General features: G+C 43.8%; 1 protein-coding gene across 1 annotated transcript in view; it reads left to right on the top strand.

Moving 5' to 3' along the window:
* The first annotated feature begins 19148 nt into the window (after positions 1-19148).
* LOC110500908 (neuronal acetylcholine receptor subunit non-alpha-3) overlaps positions 19149-22500 on the top strand; it is a 22483-nt gene continuing 19131 nt past the window's right edge. The window contains exon 1 of the mRNA XM_036954109.1: positions 19149-19638. Coding sequence (XP_036810004.1) covers positions 19575-19638 — 64 coding nt within the window. The 5' untranslated portion in view covers positions 19149-19574. The remainder of the gene's footprint in view (positions 19639-22500) is intronic.

Raw genomic sequence — 22500 nt, 5'->3', positions numbered from 1 at the left:
GTGATAAATAATCATATTTTGCTGTGGAACATTTGTTGGCAAGCTGCTGAAGTGAAGATAACGTAGAGGGAGAATTCTTTATTTTGTTGTAAATAGGTGGGAGGAGTATGAATGCAATGAATAAAGTGTCTGAGAAGGGAAGGAAACGTACGCTGTTGGTAATGTGGAAAACACAAGACACACACACACACATGAACCCTGTGGAGAGAGAACACACTTCACACAGATTAGAGAGGAGAGAGGGATAAAATAAGGTAAATATTCAAACTAATCTCTTCTTCTCTTCTTCAGGGGAATGTCAAATCACTCCCCAGGACTCTCTTCTCTCTTCTTCCCTACGTTGGAGCATTTCTCTAGGGTGGTGTGTGTGTGTGTGTGTGTGTGTGTGTGTGTGTGTGTGTGTGTGTGTGTGTGTGTGTGTGTGTGTGTGTGTGTGTGTGTGTGTGTGTGTGTGTGTGATTATACTTCCATGTGACTTCTGATTGCTCATGTGGATTCCAAAGTGCAGTGTTTGACTTGAGGCCTGTAGTTTTTCTTCGTCACATCTGCAGTGGTGACCTTGACTTACTGACACTGTATAGAAGTGAAGCTACGGTGCAAATGGACCCATTCATTATTCAACACTCTGAATCTTTTACTGTGTTCCCAGTCCACTTGTCTGGCTGTGCCACACACACACACACACACACACACACACACATACACACACACACACACACACACACACACACACACACACACACACACACACACACACACACACACACACACACACACACACACACACACACAGACACAGAGACAGACACAGACACAGACACAGACACAGACACAGACACACACAGACACAAGGAAAGCATCAGAAACAGGCTTCCTGTATGGTGACATCTCAAATCCCCATAACACCTTCCCTCTCCAAAACTTTCGGAGGATTTCAGACTTTTCCTGAGAGAGAGAGAGAGAGAGAGAGAGAGAGAGAGAGAGAGAGACAGTGATCCGTGAGTTTGTGAGGTTAGAGAGGGCGTTCCCATTAGCAGCCAGTACAACACCTACCTCATCTGTTCCTTCGTCTCTGGTCCACATGGGTGTAGGCTCTAAGAATGCACTTGTATGTCTATGAACTAAGGGGTGTGTATGCCCATAGGTGAGTGTGTGTGTGTAATGTAATTGCTATCACTAGGGCCCAGTGAAGTGTTACTAACCAGGAGGAGTCTCTCTCTCTCTCAATAATAGATGGTGTTGTGAAGACACTACGGTACCACTACCACTACTTGGCCTATTTAACTTCCACCGATTTCTTCTTTCTTTTGGAATCTACGTGTTCAGTTCTGTGTTCAATCTAAGGCTCAGTTGTGTTCAATCTAAGGCTCAGTTCTGTCAAACCTGCTACATTACATTTACACATTTAGATATTTTTCTTTCAGTAAAATATAACCACAGACTTTCTCTCTTGGGTACCGTCTAAAGACTACTACTCCACATGTGATCTCTCTGACTGAAATGGATGTCAGTGTGCTGCTAGTAGTTTAGCTTCCGCCATGGTCCCTGTCCCTGTCCCTGTCCCTGTCCTTGTCCCTGTCCTTGTCCCTGTCCCTGTCCATGTCCCTGTCCCTGTCCCTGTCCCCATCCTTGTCCCTGTCCCTGTCCCTGTCCTTGTCCCCATCCTTGTTCCTGTCCTTGTCCCTGTCCATGTCCCTGTCCCTGTCCATGTCCCTGTCCCTGTCCCTGTCCCTGTCCCTGTCCCTGTCCCTGTCCTTGTTCCTGTCCTTGTCCCTGTCCATGTCCCTGTCCCCGTCCTTGTCCCTGTCCCTGTCCCTGTCCTTGTCCTGTCCCTGTCTTTGTCCTTGTCCCTGTCCCTGTCCCTGTCCCTGTCCCTGTCCCTGTCCCTGTCCTTGTCCTTGTCCCTGTCTTTGTCCCTGTCCCTGTCCCTGTCCTTGTCCCTGTCCCTGTCCCTGTCTTTGTCCCTGTCCCTGTCTTTGTCCCTGTCCCTGTCCCTGTCCCTGTCCCTCTCCCTGTCCATGTCCCTGTCCATGTCTTTGTCCCTGTCCCTGTCCCTGTCCTTGTCCCTGTCTTTGTCCTTGTCCTTGTCCCTGTCCCTGTCCCTGTCCCTGTCTTTGTCCCTGTCCCTGTCCCTGTCCTTGTCCCTGTCTTTGTCCCTGTCCCTGTCTTTGTCTTTGTCCCTGTCCCTGTCCTTGTCCCTGTCTTTGTCTTTGTCTTTGTCCCTGTCTTTGTCCCTGTCCCTGTCCTTGTCCCTGTCTTTGTCTTTGTCCCTGTCCTTGTCTTTGTCTTTGTCCCTGTCTCTGTCCCCGTCCCCGTCACCGTCCCTGTCGTTGTCCCTGTCCCTGTCTTTGTCCTTGTCCTTGTCCCTGTCCCTGTCCCTGTCTTTGTCCTTGTCCTTGTCCCTGTCCTTGTCCCTGTCCCTGTCCTTGTCCCTGTCTTTGTCTTTGTCCCCGTCCTTGTCCCTGTCCCTGTCCCTGTCCCTGTCCTCGTCCCCATCCTTGTCCCTGTCCCTGTCCCTGTCCCTGTCTTTGTCCCTGTCCTTGTCCCTGTCCCTGTCTTTGTCCCTGTCCCTGTCCTTGTCCCTGTCTTTGTCCTTGTCCTTGTCCTTGTCCCTGTCCCTGTCCATGTCTTTGTCCTTGTCCTTGTCCCTGTCCCTGTCCCTGTCCCTGTCCCTGTCCCTGTCCCTGTCCCTGTCCTTGTCCCTGTCCCTGTCCCTGTCTTTGTCTTTGTCCCTGTCCCTGTCTTTGTCCTTGTCCCCGTCCCCGTCCCCGTCCCTGTCCCTGTCCTTGTCCCTGTCCCTGTCCCTGTCCAATGTCCCTGTCCAATGTCCCTGTCCTTGTCCCTGTCCCTGTCCCTGTCCCTGTCCCTGTTCTTGTCCCTGTCCCTGTCTTTGTCCTTGTCCTTGTCCTTGTCCTTGTCCTTGTCCTTGTCCCAGTCCTTGTCCCTGTCTTTGTCCCTGTCCCTGTCCCTGTCCCTGTCCTTGTCCCTGTCCCCGTCCCCATCACCGTCCCTGTCCCTGTCCTTGTCCCTGTCCCTGTCTTTGTCCCTGTCCCTGTCTTTGTCTTTGTCCCTGTCCCTGTCCTTGTCCCTGTCTTTGTCCTTGTCCCTGTCCCTGTCTTTGTCTCTGTCCCTGTCCCTGTCCCTATCCCCGTCCCCGTCACCATCCCTGTCTTTGTCCCTGTCCTTGTCCCTGTCCCCGTCCCCATCACCGTCCCTGTCCCTGTCCTTGTCCCTGTCCCTGTCTTTGTCCCTGTCCCTGTCTTTGTCTTTGTCCCTGTCCCTGTCCTTGTCCCTGTCTTTGTCCTTGTCCCTGTCCCTGTCTTTGTCTCTGTCCCTGTCCCTGTCCCTGTCCCTATCCCCGTCCCCGTCACCATCCCTGTCCCTGTCCCTGTCCCTGTCCCTATCCCCGTCCCCGTCACCATCCCTGTCTTTGTCCCTGTCCCTGTCTTTGTCCCTGTCCCCGTCCCCGTCACCGTCACCGTCCCTGTCCTTGTCCCTGTCCCTGTCCCTGTCCCTGTCCCTGTCTTTGTCCCTGTCCCTGTACCTGTCCCTGTCTTTGTCCTTGTCCCTGTCTTTGTCTCTGTCCCTGTCCCTGTCCCTGTCCCTGTCCCCGTCCCGTCACCGTCCCTGTCTTTGTCCCTGTCCCTGTCCTTGTCCATGTCCCTGTCCCTGTCCCTGTCCCTGTCCCTGTCCCTGTCCTTGTCCCTGTCCCTGTCCCTGTCCCTGTCCCTGTCTGGAATTCAAACCTGTCATGCTCTGTTCACACTGCTTGACTACATAGAGTACCAACTGTTTGAGCTACCGAAAAATATCTAATTTCATCTCCATCCAGGAAATGTCAAGCTAGTTGTGGAGTGAGTTTACTCTTTCTTTCTTGACTCTGTCACATAACATCTAAAAAAAAAGCACAACTCAAACACATCACGATTAAAGTTACCCCCAAAAATCACAACTCAACCACATCACGATTAAAGTTACCCCCAAAAAGCACAACTCAACCACATCACGATTAAAGTTACCCCCAAAAAGCACAACTCAAACACATCACGATTAAAGTTACCCCCAAAAATCACAACTCAACCACATCACGATTAAAGTTACCCCCAAAAAGCACAACTCAACCACATCACGATTAAAGTTACCCCCAAAAAGCACAACTCAACCACATCACGATTAAAGTTACCCCCAAAAAGCACAACTCAAACACATCACGATTAAAGTTACCCCCAAAAATCACAACTCAACCACATCACGATTAAAGTTACCCCCAAAAAGCACAACTCAACCACATCACGATTAAAGTTACCCCCAAAAAGCACAACTCAAACACATGACAATTAAAGTTACCCCCAAAAAGCACAACTCAACCACATCACGATTAAAGTTACCCCCAAAAAGCACAACTCAAACACATGATGATTAAAGTTACCCCCAAAAAGCACAACTCAAACACATGACAATTAAAGTTACCCCCAAAAAGCACAACTCAAACACATGACAATTAAAGTTACCCCCAAAAAGCACAACTCAAACACATGATGATTAAAGTTACCCCCAAAAAGCACAACTCAAACACATGACAATTAAAGTTACCCCCAAAAAGCACAACTCAAACACATGACGATTAAAGTTACCCCCAAAAAGCACAACTCAAACACATGACAATTAAAGTTACCCGCAAAAAGCACAACTCAAACACATGACAATTAAAGTTACCCCCAAAAAGCACAACTCAAACACATGACAATTAAAGTTACCCCCAAAAAGCACAACTCAAACACATGATGATTAAAGTTACCCCCAAAAAGCACAACTCAAACACATGACAATTAAAGTTACCCCCAAAAAGCACAACTCAAACACATGACGATTAAAGTTACCCCCAAAAAGCACAACTCAACCACATCACGATTAAAGTTACCCCCAAAAAGCACAACTCAAACACATCACGATTAAAGTTACCCCCAAAAAGCACAACTCAAACACATGATGATTAAAGTTACCCCCAAAAAGCACAACTCAAACACATGACAATTAAAGTTACCCCCAAAAAGCACAACTCAAACACATGACAATTAAAGTTACCCCCAAAAAGCACAACTCAAACACATGACAATTAAAGTTACCCCCAAAAAGCACAACTCAAACACATGATGATTAAAGTTACCCCCAAAAAGCACAACTCAAACACATGACAATTAAAGTTACCCCCAAAAAGCACAACTCAAACACATGACAATTAAAGTTACCCCCAAAAAGCACAACTCAAACACATGACAATTAAAGTTACCCCCAAAAAGCACAACTCAAACACATGATGATTAAAGTTACCCCCAAAAAGCACAACTCAAACACATGATGATTAAAGTTACCCCCAAAAAGCACACTCAAACACATGACAATTAAAGTTACCCCCAAAAAGCACAACTCAAACACATGACAATTAAAGTTACCCCCAAAAAGCACAACTCAAACACATGACGATTAAAGTTACCCCAAAAAAGCACAACTCAAAAACATCACGATTAAAGTTACCCCCAAAAAGCACAACTCAAAATAAGCCATCATAGTGTATTTCTACCCATTATCAAAGGTTAACATGAGATTGCAGTCCATGATTCTGACACATCAAAATATCAAAAGGATAGAGCAACGTGGACGTCTATCTGAGCTCTGCCCTGTTCATTCTATCACACATTTAATGAGGACTAACTTCCTGAAACCTCTCGGAACCCTTTTCCCGTTAATCCTCCCCTCGTTTGAACAGTCGTTAGAACCCTCGTTAAGAGCGAGAGCCAGAGAGAGAAGGAGTGGTCGGCGATAATTAGTAACCATTGTTGGCACAGCAGGGTTTAGTTTTACCCCCCCTCCCCCATCTGTACAATGTCAGTTTCCACTCGCTGTCAGTTAGTGTTTGTAATGTATACGCTGGTAGTCAGACAGCCGGTAGTCAGACAGCCGGTAGTCAGACAGCCGATAATCAGGCAGCCGGTAGTCAGACAGCCGGTAGTCAGACAGCCGGTAGTCAGACAGCCGTTAGTCAGACAGCCGGTAGTCAGACAGCCGTTAGTCAGACAGCCGGTAGTCAGACAGCCGGTAGTCAGACAGCCGATAATCAGGCAGCCGTTAGTCAGACAGCCGGTAGTCAGACAGCCGGTAGTCAGACAGCCGATAATCAGGCAGCCGTTAGTCAGACAGCCGGTAGTCAGACAGCCGGTAGTCAGACAGCCGGTAGTCAGACAGCCGGTAGTCAGACAGCCGATAATCAGGCAGCCGTTAGTCAGACAGCCGGTAGTCAGACAGCCGTTAGTCAGACAGCCGGTAGTCAGACAGCCGGTAGTCAGACAGCCGATAATCAGGCAGCCGTTAGTCAGACAGCCGGTAGTCAGACAGCCGGTAGTCAGACAGCCGGTAGTCAGGCAGCCGTTAGTCAGACAGCCGGTAGTCAGACAGCCGGTAGTCAGACAGCCGGTAGTCAGACAGCCGATAATCAGGCAGCCGTTAGTCAGACAGCCGGTAGTCAGACAGCCGGTAGTCAGACAGCCGATAATCAGGCAGCCGTTAGTCAGACAGCCGGTAGTCAGACAGCCGGTAGTCAGACAGCCGGTAGTCAGGCAGCCGGTAGTCAGACAGTCGGTAGTCAGACAGCCGGTAGTCAGACAGCCGGTAGTCAGACAGCCGGTAGTCAGACAGCCGATAATCAGGCAGCCGTTAGTCAGACAGCCGGTAGTCAGACAGCCGGTAGTCAGACAGCCGGTAGTCAGACAGCCGGTAGTCAGACAGCCGGTAGTCAGGCAGCCGGTAGTCAGACAGTCGGTAGTCAGACAGCCGGTAGTCAGACAGCCGGTAGTCAGACAGCCGGTAGTCAGACAGTCGGTAGTCAGACAGCCGGTAGTCAGACAGTCGGTAGTCAGACAGCCGGTAGTCAGACAGCCGGTAGTCAGACAGCCGGTAGTCAGACAGTCGGTAGTCAGACAGCCGGTAGTCAGACAGCCGGTAGTCAGACAGCCGGTAGTCAGGCAGCCGGTAGTAAAAGCCTGCTCACCTACTGTAGTAGCACCAGGCCTGCAGTGTAGCATGTGTGGAGGAGTGATATTTGTATGGCTACAGAATGTTGAGTTCCTATCAACTGTATTGTACAGGTTCACAGCTCCACCACCCTGAGAATAGTAGAGCTGCTTCAAACACCACCACCACCACCACCACTCTCTAACCCCTACACACCGCTTCCTGGGTGGAAATAAAGATGTGTGTGTACATCCATCTCTCTCTCTGTGTGGGTGTGTTAAACGGAGTGTACAGCGTGTGTGTGTGTGTGTGTGTGTGTGTGTGTGTGTGTGTGTGTGTGTGTGTGTGTGTGTGTGTGTGTGTGTGTGTGTGTGTGTGTGTGTGTGTGTGTGTGTGTGTGTGTGTACATCCATCTCTCTCTCTGTGTGGGTGTGTTAAGCGAAGTGTACAGCTTGTGTGTGTGTGTTTGTGTGTGTTTGTGGTTGTGTTTGTGGTTGTGTGTGTGTGTGTGTGTGTGTGTGTGTGTGTGTGTGTGTGTGAGGTGCAGGGAACTTGTCTTTGTGATTCAGGCCCTGTCTAAATCCAGATAGTTTCTTTGTGACAGCTTCAATGAGAGAAGAACAGGGGAAGAGAAGGCTCAAAGAGACAGACTTACATAACAGCAGAAACAGTAGCCTCCTGACCTCACATAGTGCCCACCTTGCAGCAAACATCACCGTATTACAGTTGTATTGTTATAACCCTACTGTCGTATTGTAATGTTGTAGAAGAATTTACACCTAAATGTCTAATAAAGATCCATTCTATTATTTGAAGCCAAGATGATATCAATAGTTGTCAATTCAAACATTCCCCGTGTAACAACTGCATGAAAACCTAATGACAACTGTCTCGACAGTATGAGAGTGTCTGTTTTTCGTCTGTAATTGTCATGAGCTACACATGTGACTTACACATATGGAATGATGCTTATGGATTGACAGCTACATTGACTACATTAACACTATCACACAAACATAGTATGGTTTCAAACGACACTGTTTAATCACGACGAACTGACAGACATGTTAGATACTGACAATATGAGAATGTTTCTATGTTAAATCTCATTGTGTTCTGGGGGCAGCCCACTCTCCTCCTTCTCCCTCCCTCCACCACCTCTCCATATCCCCTCACTCTCCCTCTCTCTACTTTCCCTGGCCTCTCACTCCATCCTTCCTTCCCATCCCTTCCTTCCCTCATCTACATCCCTCTACCACCTCTCCATATCTCTCTCTCTCTCTCTCTCTCTCTCTCTCTCTACCACCTCTCCATATCCCTCTCTCTCTCTCTCTCCCTCTCTCTTCCATCTACCCCCTCTCTCTCTCTCCCTCCCGCTCTCTCCCTCTCTCTCCCTCATCTACATCTCTCTATCTCGTCTACATCTCCCTGTCTGTCCCTCTCTTTCTCCCTGTCTGTCCCTCTTGCCCCTCAGCATGTGCTGGTCAGCAGGCCTGCCAGTATTCCTTCCTTTCCGAATCATTAGTTATCAACCGGTTCCAGTCGGAACGTCTATTGGAAAGCTGGGAACGCCGGAGCGCACGCAGCTGCTCCCGGGATCCCAACTGGGGCGGAAAATCATGATCATCACATTGTCATAATCACAGATCTCTATCTATCTATCTAGTTAGCTCTCTCACTCTCTCTCTATTTATATCTCTGTCTCTCTTTCCCTCTTGTCTCTCTCTTTCTTGTCGCTCTCGCTCTCCAACTCCCCACCCGACTCTTGGAATTTTTCCAAACGGGCCTGGAGACTGCTGCCAGACCCCCATCTGTGTCCAGTTAGTTGATCATTCTCATATTCTCTCACACTGTGTGTGTGTGTGTTTGTGTTTGCGTGCATGCGTTCATGTGTGTGTGATTCCCATCTGCGTCCAGCTAGAGTTGTCAGTCATTCAGTCACACTTGCCGATGATTCTCTAGCACCTGCTACTGTTCTGTCCACCACAGGGAGGTGTGTGTGTGTCCCTTTGTGTGTGTGGTTGCTTCGTGCATGTGGGTGTGATTAGTGCACATGCAGATGTTTGTATGATTTGGATGTATGTCTGTGTGTGTCAAATCAAACCACATGTTATTTGTCACATGCTTCGTAAACAATAGATAGCAGTGAAATGCTTATTTGTCACATGCTTCGTAAACAATAGATAGCAGTGAAATGCTTATTTGTCACATGCTTCGTAAACAATAGATAACAGTGAAATGCTTATTTGTCACATGCTTCGTAAACAATAGATAACAGTGAAATGCTTATTTGTCACATGCTTCGTAAACAATAGATAACAGTGAAATGCTTATTTGTCACATGCTTCGTAAACAATAGATAACAGTGAAATGCTTATTTTTCGGCCCGTCCCAACATTGTAGAGAAAGAGAAAATAGAGAATTAATAGAAAAGTAAAACACTTAATACAATGTATGTAGACTCTCTTTTTTTTCCTTATTGACTTGTTAATCGTTTACTCCATGTGTAACTCTGTGTTGTCTGTTCACACTGCTATGCTTTATCTTGGCCAGGTCGCAGTTGTAAATGAGAACTTGTTCTCAACTAGCCTACCTGGTTAAATAAAGGTGAAATAAAAATAAAAAATAAAAGTATATAATTGATACATAATGAGTAAAACGATGCCATGGCTATACACACGGGGTACCAGTACCAAGTCAATGTGCAATGGTATGAGGTAATGAGGCGTATGAGGTAATGAGGCGTATGAGGTAATGGAGGTAGATATTTACATATAACTAAGAACAAAACGGGTCAATGTAGATAGTTAACCAAATAGCTACCTGGACTATCTAACCATCTACTTAGAAGTCTTATAGTTAGGAGTTAGAAGCTGTTCAGGGTCCTGTTGGTTCCATCGGTACTGCTTGCCATGCGGTAGTAGAGAGAACAGTCTATGACTTGGGAGGCTGGAGTCTTTGACAATTTTTAGGGCCTTCCTCTGACGCCGCCTGGTATAGAGGTCCTAGATGGTAGGAAGCTTGGCCCCAGTGATGTACTGGGCCGAACGCACTACCCTCTGTAGTGCCTTTCAGAGGTCGAGCAGTTGCCATACCAGGCAGTGATGCAACCCGTCAGGATGCTCTCGATGGTGCAGCTGTATAACTTTTTGAGGATCTGGGGACCCATGCCAGATCTTTTCATTCTCCTGAGGGGGAATAGGCGTGGTCGTGCCCTCTTCACGACTGTGTTGGTGTGTAGACCATGATAAATCCTTAGTGATGTTGACATAGAGGAACTTGAAGTTCTCGACCCGCTCCACTACAGCCCCGTCGATGTGATTTGGGGCGTGCTCAGCCCTCTGTTTCCTGTAATCCACGATCATCTCCTTTGTTTTGCTGACGTTGAGGGAGAGCTTGTTGTCCTGGCACCACACAGCCAGGTCTCTGACCTCCTCCCTATAGGCTGTCTCAACGTCATCAGTGATCAGGCATACCATCGTTGTGTCGCTGGCGAACTTAAAGATGGTGTTGGAGTCACACGTGGCCACGTAATTGTGGATGAACAGGGAGGACAGGAGGGGACTAAGCATGTACCCCTGTTAAGGGTCAGCGGATCTGGCAGATCTGATGTTATCTACCTTCACCATCTGGGGGGGGGGGGGGGTTGAAGGTAGATGCAAGTGTTCAGTCCCAGGGTCCTTTGATTAGTGATGAGCTCATAGAGCAATATGATGTTGAACGCTGTCCTGTAGTCAATGAACTGCATTCTCACGTAGGTGTTCCTCTTCTCCAGGTGGGAAAGGGCAGCGTGGAGGGCAATAGAGATGGGTGTCTGGGATGATATGGTGTTGAGGTGAGCCATGACCAGCCTTTCAAAGCATTTCATTGCTACGGGGTGATAGTCATTTTGACAGGTTACCTTGGTGTTCTTGGGCAAAGGGACTAGGGTAGTCTGCTTGAAACAAGTAGGTTTAACAGACTGGGTCAGGGAGAGGATGAAAATGGCACATGCTCTGATTATACTTCCGGGGATTTTGTCTGACCCTGTTACTGTTAACCTGTTTAAAGGTCTTAATAGGTCATCTGGTCACAACACTGGGCAGGTAGCAGCTGGGTTACCCATTGTAATCAGTGATAGTTTGCAAAGCCTTGCCACATGCTTTGCCTGTTTGATGATTTTCATTTAACTAGGCAAGTCACTTAAGAACAAATTCTTATTTACAAAGACAGCCTACCGGGGAACAGTGGCTTAACTGCCTTGTTCAGGGGCAGAACACCAGATTTTTACCTTGGTCAGCTCAGGGATTCGATTCAGCAACCTTTCGGTTACTGGCCCAACGCTCTAACCACTAGGCTACCTGCCTCTCCAATTAGTGTCTTCCTCTCTGAACAGGAATAGGATGTACCTCTCATCAGCTCTATCCACTGACCGACCGTGCACTAATATCAAACAATGTTGTCTAATTAGTCACACACACACACACACAGGCACACACACACAATGTTTGTTCCTTCGTGTTGTGTGATTGCTCTCATTTCGATTCAGTTGGTTTAGTTCTCTCACTGTTTGATCCAGAAAGTCACGCTATGCCAGTCTAGTATTATGTCATTGGTTAGAATTTACCAGTCTAGTATTATGTCATTGGTTCAAATATACCAGTCTAATATCATGTAATTGGTTATAATATACCAGTCTAGTATTAGGTAATTGGTTAAAATATACCAGTCTAATATCATGTAATTGGTTAAAATATACCAGTCTTGTATCACTTCATTGGTTATAATATACCCGTCTAGTATCATATACCAGTCTTGTATCTAGTATAGTATGGTAGTGCACTACGTTTGCCTAGCGCACAATTGCACTACTATTGCCTAGGTTATTACTGTAGTCCACTCCTTTTGCCTGGAGCACTACTGTAGTGCACTACTTTTACCTAGAGCTTTATTGTTGTGCACTAAATAAGGAATAGGGTGCCATTTGGGATGAACCCCAGGTTGAAAGGGTGGGTCAGAGAACTACATTATTATTGTCCCTTTCCAGATGGAAGTTAAATATGGCTGTTGAGATAAAATCACAGGAAATTATAACTTCTCAGTCTGGACATCACGCAGATGTGAAAGCACTATGGGATTTGTGTGTGTGTGTGTGTGTGTGTGTGTGTGTGTGTGTGTGTGTGTGTGTGTGTGTGTGTGTGTGTGTGAGTGTACATGAATACAACTCATTTTTCAAACAACAGGAAGATGTACAGCAGGATGATTAGCATGATGATAATAACATGATAATAATAACATGATAATAATAACATGCTAATGATAACATGATGATAATATCATGATGATAATACGATGAAAATAAACATGATGATAATAGCATGATGATAATAGCATGATCATTATTTAATGATCATAATAACCTGATATTAATAACATGGTAATAATTACATTATGATGATTACATGATGATAATAACGTGATGATAATACCATGATGATAATAACATGAAGATAATAACATGAAGATAATAACATGATAATCACATAATAATAATACAACGATGATAATAACACGAAGATAATAACATGATAATAACATGAAGATAATAACATGATAATAACATGATAATAACATGATAATAACATGAAGATAATAACATGAAGATAATAACATGAAGATAATAACATGATAAAAACATGATGATAATAACATGATAATGACATGAAGATAATAACATGAAGATAATAACATGATAATAACATGATAATAACATGATGATAATAACATGAAGATAATAACATGATAATAACATGATGAAAGTAACATGCTGATAATAACATGATAATAATGAGAAAATAATAATATAACGATGATAATACCATGAAGATAATAACATGATAATAACATGATAATAACATGATAATACCATGAAGATAATAACATGACGATAATAACATGATGATAATAACATGATAAAAACATGATGATAATAACATGATAATAACATGAAGATAATAACATTCTGATAATAACATGATAATAACATGATGATAATAACATGATAATTACATGATGAAAGTAACATTCTGATAATAACATGATAATAATGACATAATAATAATAATACAACAATGATAATACCATGAAGATAATAACATGACAATAACATGATGAAAGTAACATGCTGATAATAACATGATAATAACAATAACATGATGAAAGTAACATGCTGATAATAACATGATGATAATAATTACATGAAAATAATAACCTTATGAAAATAACATGGTAATAATAACATGATTATAATAGCACCATCATAATAACATGATGATAATGACACAATGATAATGACGCGATACTAATAACCAGATGAAAATATCACAACGATAATAAGACGATGATAATAACGCGGTAAAAAATAACCCTATGATAATAACACGGTAATAATAACCCTATGATAATAACACGGTAATAATAACCCTATGATAATAAAATGATAGGAATAGCCTTATAATAATAACATGCCAATAATAACCCAATGATAATAACATGATAATTATAACATGGTAATAATGATATTATAATATTGCCCTGGTCTAAAGTAATGCATTCCATAGGGCTGAGATCTTTAACTAGATTCAGTCATGAGGGGGGGGGGGGGGGGGGGTGGTCAGGGGGCCGGAACATAATTACTAATAATTTGTTGTAGAATGCAGATTGACTAAAACATAATAATTTCAAACCTTGCTTACATTTTTATCCAATCACACGACTCTCTATTATCCGTGGGAATACTTTGAAACAGAGGTCCAAAATGTAAATAACTTGGAGCAGATTTGCTGGTGTTTTTAAAGTATTGGCGGGCCAAATAAAATCTGCAACGGGCCAAATTCGCCTGTGGGGCCGCCAGTTGGGGAACCCTGCCATAGGGAATAAGGTGCCCATTAAGAGAGTGTGTGTGTGTGTGTGTGTGTGTGTGTGTGTGTGTGTGTGTGTGTGTGTGTGTGTGTGTGTGTGTGTGTGCGAGAGAGAGAGAGAGAGAGAGAGAGAGAGAGAGTGCTGACTCAGCTAAAGTTACCCTCTACCAGGCTCTTAACAGCAGTGAGAGAGCAACAGTTTATATGATTACAGCTATCTATATATCTAGCCCATCCGATCCTATTCCTGCCCATCCAAGACAGTATTTAATACAGACAGACAGACCAGACCAGACCTGACATTATTTAATACTGACAGACAGACCAGACCAGACCTGACATTATTTAATACAGACAGACAGACCAGACCTGACATTATTTAATTCTGACAGACAGACCTGACCTGACATTATTTAATACTGACAGACAGACCAGACGTGACATTATTTAATACAGACAGACAGACCAGACCAGACCTGACATTATTTAATACTGACAGACAGACCTGACCTGACATTATTTAATACAAACAGACCAGACCAGACCAGACCTGGCATTATTTAATACAGACAGACCAGACCAGACCTGACATTATTTAATACTGACAGACAGACCTGACCTGACATTATGTAATACAGACAGACAGACCTGACCTGACATTATTTAATACAGACAGACAGACCAGACCTGACATTATTTATACAAACAGACCAGACCAGACCAGACCTGACATTATTTAATACAGACAGACCAGACGAGACCTGACATTATTTAATACTGACAGACAGACCAGACCTGACATTATTTAATACAGACAGACAGACAGACCAGACCTGACATTATTTAATACAGACAGACCAGACCAGACCTGACATTATTTAATACAGACAGACCAGACCAGACCTGACATTATTTAACACAGACAGACAGACCAGACCAGACCTAACATGTTTTAATACAGACAGACAGACCAGACCTGACATTATTTAACACAGACAGACCAGACCAGACCTGACATTATTTAATACTGACAGACCAGACCAGACCAGACATTATTTAATACAGACAGACCAGACCAGACCTGACATTATTTAATACAGACAGACCAGACCAGACCTGACATTATTTAACACTGACAGACCAGACCAGACCTGACATTATTTAATACAGACAGACCAGACCAGACCTGACATTATTTAATACAGACAGACCAGACCAGACCAGACCTGACATTATTTAATACAGACAGACAGACCAGACCAGACCTGACATTATTTAATACAGACAGACAGACAGACCTGACATTATTTAATACAGACAGACCAGACCTGACATTATTTAATACAGACAGACCAGACCAGACCTGACATTATTTAACACAGACAGACCAGACCAGACCTGACATTATTTAATACAGACAGACCAGACCAGACCTGACATTATTTAATACAGACAGACCAGACCAGACCAGACTTGACATTATTTAATACAGACAGACAGACCAGACCAGACCTGACATTATTTAATACAGACAGACCAGACCAGACAGTATTTAATACAGACAGACAGACCAGACCAGACAGTATTTAATACAGACAGACCAGACCAGGGTTCATCAATGACATATCCAATTACATTCCAGAGATTCATTCAAAATCAATCAATTATTAACTTTTTTCAGCACATGAACTGAGTTGTTTGTGTGTGTTGGGGGAGAGGGCTGGGTTCCCCCAGGGCAGCAGGGCAGGGTCTCTCAGCTTCAACACAGTGATCAGGTGTTTGATGACTGATGAGAACTGTGGTCCAGTAGAAACTTTAGTTAAATTGTCCTCACGAGAGTGTTTGATTTTAATTATTGTGAGTGTGTGTGTGTGTGTGTGTGTGTGTGTGTGTGTGTGTGTGTGTGTGTGTGTGTGTGTGTGTGTGTGTGTGTGTGTGTGTGTGTGTGTGTGTGTGTGTGTGTGTGTGTGGAGTGGTACCCCTCGCTGTTACCCCCAACTGCTTTTAGCCCACTCTTAATTAGCAGATGGAGAGAGAGAGAGAGAGAGATGGAGAGAGAGAGAGAGATATGGAGAGAGAAAGAGAAAGAGAGAGATGGAGTGAGAGAAGGAGAGAGATGGAGTGAGAGAGAGAGAGAGAGATGGTGTGAGAGATGGAGTGAGAGATGGAGTAAGAGATATATATATATAGAGAGAGATGGGAATGATAGATAGAGAGGGAGAGATTTCCTTCATCGGCCCAGCATGCGTTGTTTACGACTCCCTTTAATAGCCAGAATGAATTAAACATGGACCGAATGAAGCGGGAATAACTCCCTCCTTCCACTTAGCTATGCACCGTAGCTTACAGATTCACTCTACTGTTAACTCTCTCCATGTAGCTAATGTACTAGACAGATAGCATTCTTTTTTTCACTGCAGTTGAACTAACATTCTGTTGTTGTTGACATCCAGCATGTATTCTATCCATAGCACAACATTCTATTTAATATGAGAATTCTACTCAAATCTAACATTCTGTTGTTGTTGCAGCTGGCATATATTTTATCCATAGCAAAAGTGACATTTACATTGAACATTGTACGCAAACCGAACATTCTGTTGTTGTTGACATCCAGCACACATTCGAGTGATTCTACCCACTGCACACAGTTCTATTTACCATCAACATTCTACTCACTACTGACATTATTTCCCTTGAACAATCTACTCAGTGCTAACATTCCATTCACAGTATACTAATTCCACAAGTCTGGAAGTCCACCAACCAATGCATGAAGAGAACAGAATACAACAGGAGAGGGAACAGAACATGAGAACATCATTTTCCACTGTCTGTATGTAAACACCCTGGATGGATATCTCCTGTACTTAATCCACTTTGCAGAGAGGTGCTGTACGGTAAATGGCCATTATCTGCTCATTATCTCCTGTGTGCTGTGGTTTCTCAGAGAATGTGCAGTCGATCCAATACAGTTTAGAGTAGCTAGACCGTCTCTGCAGTTAATGGTACTTTAGGTGTGCCAGTAAAACCAGCTGAGATGGCAACACGGTTCCCCCGGAGAGTGGAGGCATGGTCCACGTGATCTGTTCACCCATCACCAACTCTGTCCAAACCCTGGTCCCTGACCAGCCATGTTCCTGTCTGTCATAGACTCCATGTTCCTGTCTGTCACAGACTCCATGTTCCTGTCTGTCACAGACTCCATGTTCCTGTCTGTCACAGACTCCATGTTCCTGTCTGTCACAGACTCCATGTTCCTGGTAACATTCAGCAGATGTTAAGTTGACATAAGAGCTAATAATAATATGGGTGCTGGTATTTCTCCTGTTTCATGCATGTACAAGTATTTACGTGTGAAACGGAAATGTTTTGTGCAAATCCTAACTCCCCCTGAGACACTCTCGGAGAGTGGGGTCACGGCCGGTGTTAGCCATTATCAACGGCTCCCCTGGAGCAATTAGGGTTAAGTGCCTTCCCTGTTGACGTTGAAACTGGTGTTTTGCGGGTACTATTTAATGAAGCTGCCATTCGAGGACTTGTGAGGCTTCTGTTTCTCCAACTAGACACTCTAATGTACTTGTCCTCTTGCTCAGTTGTGCACCAGGGCCTCCCACTCCTCTTCCTATTCTGGTTAGAGACAGTTTGCGCTGTTCTGGGAAGGGGTAGTACACAGTGTTGTACGAGATCTTCAGATTCTTGGCAATTCCTCGCATGGAATAGCCTTCATTCCTCAGAACACGAAGAGACTGACGAGTTTCAGAAGAAAGGTCTTAGTTTCTGGCCATTTCGAGCCTATAATCGAACCCACAAATGCTGATGCTCCAGATGCTCAACTAGTCTAAAGATGCCCAGTTTAATTACTTATTTAATTAGCAACAGTTTTCAGCTGTGCTAACACAATTGCAAAAGGGTTTTCTCATGATCAATTAGCCTTTTAAAATGATAAACTTGGATTAGCTAACACAACGTTGTCACGTTCTGACCTTAGTTATTTTGTTATGTCTTCGTTTTAGTATGGTCAGGGCGTGAGTTGGGTGGGTTGTTTATGTTATTTTTTCTATGATTTGGGATTTCTGTGTTTGGCCTGGTATGGTTCTCAATTAGAGGCAGCTGTCAATCGTTGTCCCTGATTGAGAACCATACCTAGGTAGCCTGGTTTCACTTTTGAGTTGTGGGTGCTTATTGCCTGTTTACTGTTTTTATCTTTCACCTTACGTGACTGTTCGTTTGTAATTTATTGTTTTGTTCGGTGTTCTAGTACATCATTAAAAGCTATGAACACTTACCGCGCTGCGCATTGGTCCTCCTCTCTTTCTCCCAACGACGAACGTTACAAACGTGCCATTGGAACACAGGAGTGATGGTTGCTGATAATGAGACTCTGTACGCCTATGTAGATCTTCCATTTTAAAAAATGGACCGTTTCCAGCTACAATAGTCATTTACAACATTAACAATGTCTACACTGTATTTATGATCAACTTGATGTTATTTTAATGGACAAAGAAATTGCTTTTCTTTCAAAAACAAGGACATTTCTAAGTGACCCCAAACTTTGAACGGTAGTGTATATATGACACTGCTGTAGTCTAATGAGAGGTCCTGTAACAGATATATACTGTATTCTAATGAGAGGTCCTGTAACAGATATATACTGTATTCTAATGAGAGGTCCTGTAACAGATATATACTGTAGTCTAATTAGAGGTCCTGTAACAGATATATACTGTAGCTTTGAGAGGTCCTGTAACAGATATATACTGTAGCTTTGAGAGGTCCTGTAACAGATATATACTGTAGCCTAATGAGAGGTCCTGTAACAGATATATACTGTTGCCTAATGAGAGGTCCTGAAACAGATATATACTGTAGCCTAATGAGAGGCCCTGTAACATATATATACTGTAGCCTAATGAGAGGTCCTGTAACAGATATATACTGTAGCCTACTGGTGAGGAGTCACAGTGACTGGTGATTTACTGCCATGGGGATTCTCACTGCTTGTAACACCGTGTGCGCGTGTGCGAGCTTGAGCGTGTGTGTGTCAGTGGTCCCTTTAGGTCGCTGGTGGTCCTGGGCCATTTCTCATTCAAATGTGACTGGTGATTCCTGAGGGGATTGGAAGGTTTTGTAAAATGTGTAGCCTACAATTAGGCTATAAATTACATTCATAGATACTTCATAAATAATGAATCCTATACCGCCATATCCCTCCGTTATTACAGAACACACATACGCCACGCGCACCCCCTGTCTCCATCACATTCCACCGTCTCCCCTCCCTCATCTGCCGCTGGGCCAGCCCCCCTACCGAACACCGGATTTTGAGCGCGTGCACCCGGTCGGCTTGCTCGAGCATCCACACTGGGACACAAATGGAAACTCTTAGGGGAAACCCAGAAATAAGAAGTCCTGCCGCTGTAAAACAGTTGTAATAATAATGGAGCAACAACAGCGTCGTTTTCTTCCCTGTCCGTCCTTCATAATTTAATCGTTACATCGTTCCGAAGCGCGGCAAAGCACGTCCCGTTGTTATACTAGCCTAGGCTACGGATCGACTGATTGTTGTGATACGGACGGATTTGTGTACGCAGGAGATGATATAACGCACCTTGAAGACGACTAGAACGAGAACGGGTAACTGGAGCCGCGCGAAGAGGAAGCATGAAGTTTGCGGTTGCAGTGTTGTGGCTGTTGTGGTTCTCGGTCGGCGATGCCACTATTGAAGGTAGGCATAAGGGACAAGGGACAATCAATGCTACAGAAACCGCAGAGCCTAATATACAGTGGTTTGAGTTAACAGTGTTCTCTGTGAATGCGTTGTTGTTCTATATAGCCAGCCTGACGTTTAGCCTGCCGCAGGGTCCACTTTGAAATGTCCATAATCAGATAGGCCTATTGATTTGATTTCAAACGGGACACAGAACCGCTAGACGTCCCATTCTCTCCCACCAATGCAGTGCCAATAAACCGTTGGGTTTATCAGTTAGATCAAGTGAAGGAAATGCAGGCTATACAGCTGCAGAAAATGATTTATTTAACGGGTGGGCGTGTAGCGCCCTCCCTGGGTCGAGTAAAGGACTCGTCCCCCTTGGATACAAAACAAAAGACCATAACGTTGATTGTTCAATGGGAGTAAACAAACAAACAAATAAACAATTACAAAGGCAGCCTACAGCTGTTGCCGATCCTAAATTAAAAATGTGTTTACCTACTGTTGTGTTGCTTGACTCAAACCAAGCGTTACATACATGAAGTATGTACTACACTTTGTCTGCATAGTTTATATCAGGCCCATGTGACAATATAGAGGGCTCGGTTCAGTTCACTTCTCCGTTCAGTCCACTCAGCGTTAGCTGTGAAAGTGTTATCTATCGTTTTTCTATAGTGTAGTAGACTGTATTACACACAGTAATAGATAGTTGGGATATGATAGATTGTAACACACAGTAATAGATATATAGAATATGATAGATTGTAACACACAGTGACAGATAGATGGGATATGATAGATTGTAACACACAGTAATATATATATAGAATATGATAGATTGTAACACACAGTGACAGATAGATGGGATATGATATATTGTAACACACAGTAACAGATAGGATAGGATATGATATATTGTAACACACAGTAACAGATAGATGGGATATGATATATTGTAACACACAGTAACAGATAGATGGGATATGATATAGTGTAACACACAGTAACAGATAGGATAGGATATTATATATTGTAACACACAGTAACAGATAGATGGGATATGATAGATTGTAACACACAGTAACAGATAGATGGGATATGATATATTGTAACACACAGTAACAGATAGATGGGATATGATATATTGTAACACACAGTAACAGATAGATGGGATATGATATATTGTAACACACAGTAACAGATAGATGGGATATGATATATTGTAACACACAGTAACAGATAGATGGGATATGATAGATTGTAACACACAGTAACAGATAGATGGGATATGATATATTGTAACACACAGTAACATATAGATGGGATATGATATATTGTAACACACAGTAACAGATAGATGGGATATGATATATTGTAACACACAGTAACAGATAGATGGGATATGATATAGTGTAACACACAGTAACAGATAGATGGGATATGATATATTGTAACACACAGTAACAGATAGATGGGATATGATATGTTGTAACACACAGTAACAGATATATGGGATATGATATATTGTAACACACAGTAACAGATAGATGGGATATGATATAATGTAACACACAGTAACATATAGATGGGATATGATATATTGTAACACACAGTAACAGATAGATGGGATATGATATGTTGTAACACACAGTAACAGATAGATAGAGTATGGTTGTGTGTGTGTGTGTGTGTGTGTGTGTGTGTGTGTGTGTGTGTGTGTGTGTGTGTGTGTGTGTGTGTGTGTGTGTGTGTGTGTGTGTGTGTGTGTACCTGTGTTTACCTGTGTGTGTGTACCTGCGTGTCCATGTGTGTACCTGTGTGTCCATGTGTGTACCTGTGTGTACCTGTGTGTCCATGTGTGTGAGCAGTCAGCCCCCAGTGCTGTTCTTAGATCAGCTCTCTGTGCCAAACCCTTGACCTTGAACCACCAGGAGTCAAATAACAATCTGACCCCAGATACAGTATGCTGCTAGGAAACAGTACAACCTGTCAGGCACAATGCGCGCACACACACACACACACACACACACACACACACACACACCTCGAGGGAGGATGAGAGATGAGGGACAGGGTTAATCTTTTTGAAAAGTGTTACATTCCTCTTGGGTACTTGTCCCTTTGCATTGTGGGTAAACAACAGTTGAGATGGAGAGGTTGAATATACCTAGAGGTCGAAGGTCTATATCTGGAGACCATCTGTGTGTTTTACACTGTAGCAGACTGACCTGTTATACGCTCAGTTACAGCCACTGTCCATGGTGCTGAACTCTCTTACGTTTTACACTGTAGTAGACTGGCCTTTTGTAGACTGGCCTTTTGTACAGTGCTGTGGCTATTTCTTCACTTTACAAACTCAGAGATTCTCTTAAAGGGGCAATCTACAGTTGCGACATCCATTTTTGGACTAAATTATTGATACGTACCCATTGATTCTTGAAGAATTCTAATGTCGGAACCTAAAACATAAGCTTGTTCTACTCCAATGTTTGTTAACAAAAGTAAATGTATTCTATCTATAATTGTGATGTCGTGGACGGTCAGCCCTTGCATTCATAGCTCTGTTTATGAATATGAGAGTGTTTCCATTTCTCCAGCCCCACCCTATCGCAGAGAGCTGTGGGGGGAGAGCTGTGTGTGGGGGGTGGAACGGTTCATGACTTCTCACGCTGACATGTAGCTGTGTTTCTATCTGTTCACTTCTCCAGCGCATTGACCGCCTCCCAAATGACACCCTATTCCCTGTATCGCCCCATAAGGCTCTGTTCAAAGTAGTGTACTATGTAGGGAATATGAGGCCATTAGGGGCACAAACATTGTTTCCATCTCCCTTCTCGGTGGTAGGGACCGTCATGGCTCTATTGTGAGCAGATGGTG

This window comes from Oncorhynchus mykiss, chromosome 19 (genome assembly GCF_013265735.2).
Source record: "Oncorhynchus mykiss isolate Arlee chromosome 19, USDA_OmykA_1.1, whole genome shotgun sequence".
NCBI lineage: Eukaryota > Metazoa > Chordata > Actinopteri > Salmoniformes > Salmonidae > Oncorhynchus > Oncorhynchus mykiss.
The sequence above is the reverse complement of the archived record's forward strand: the minus strand, read 5'-3'. Positions and strand labels throughout refer to the sequence as shown.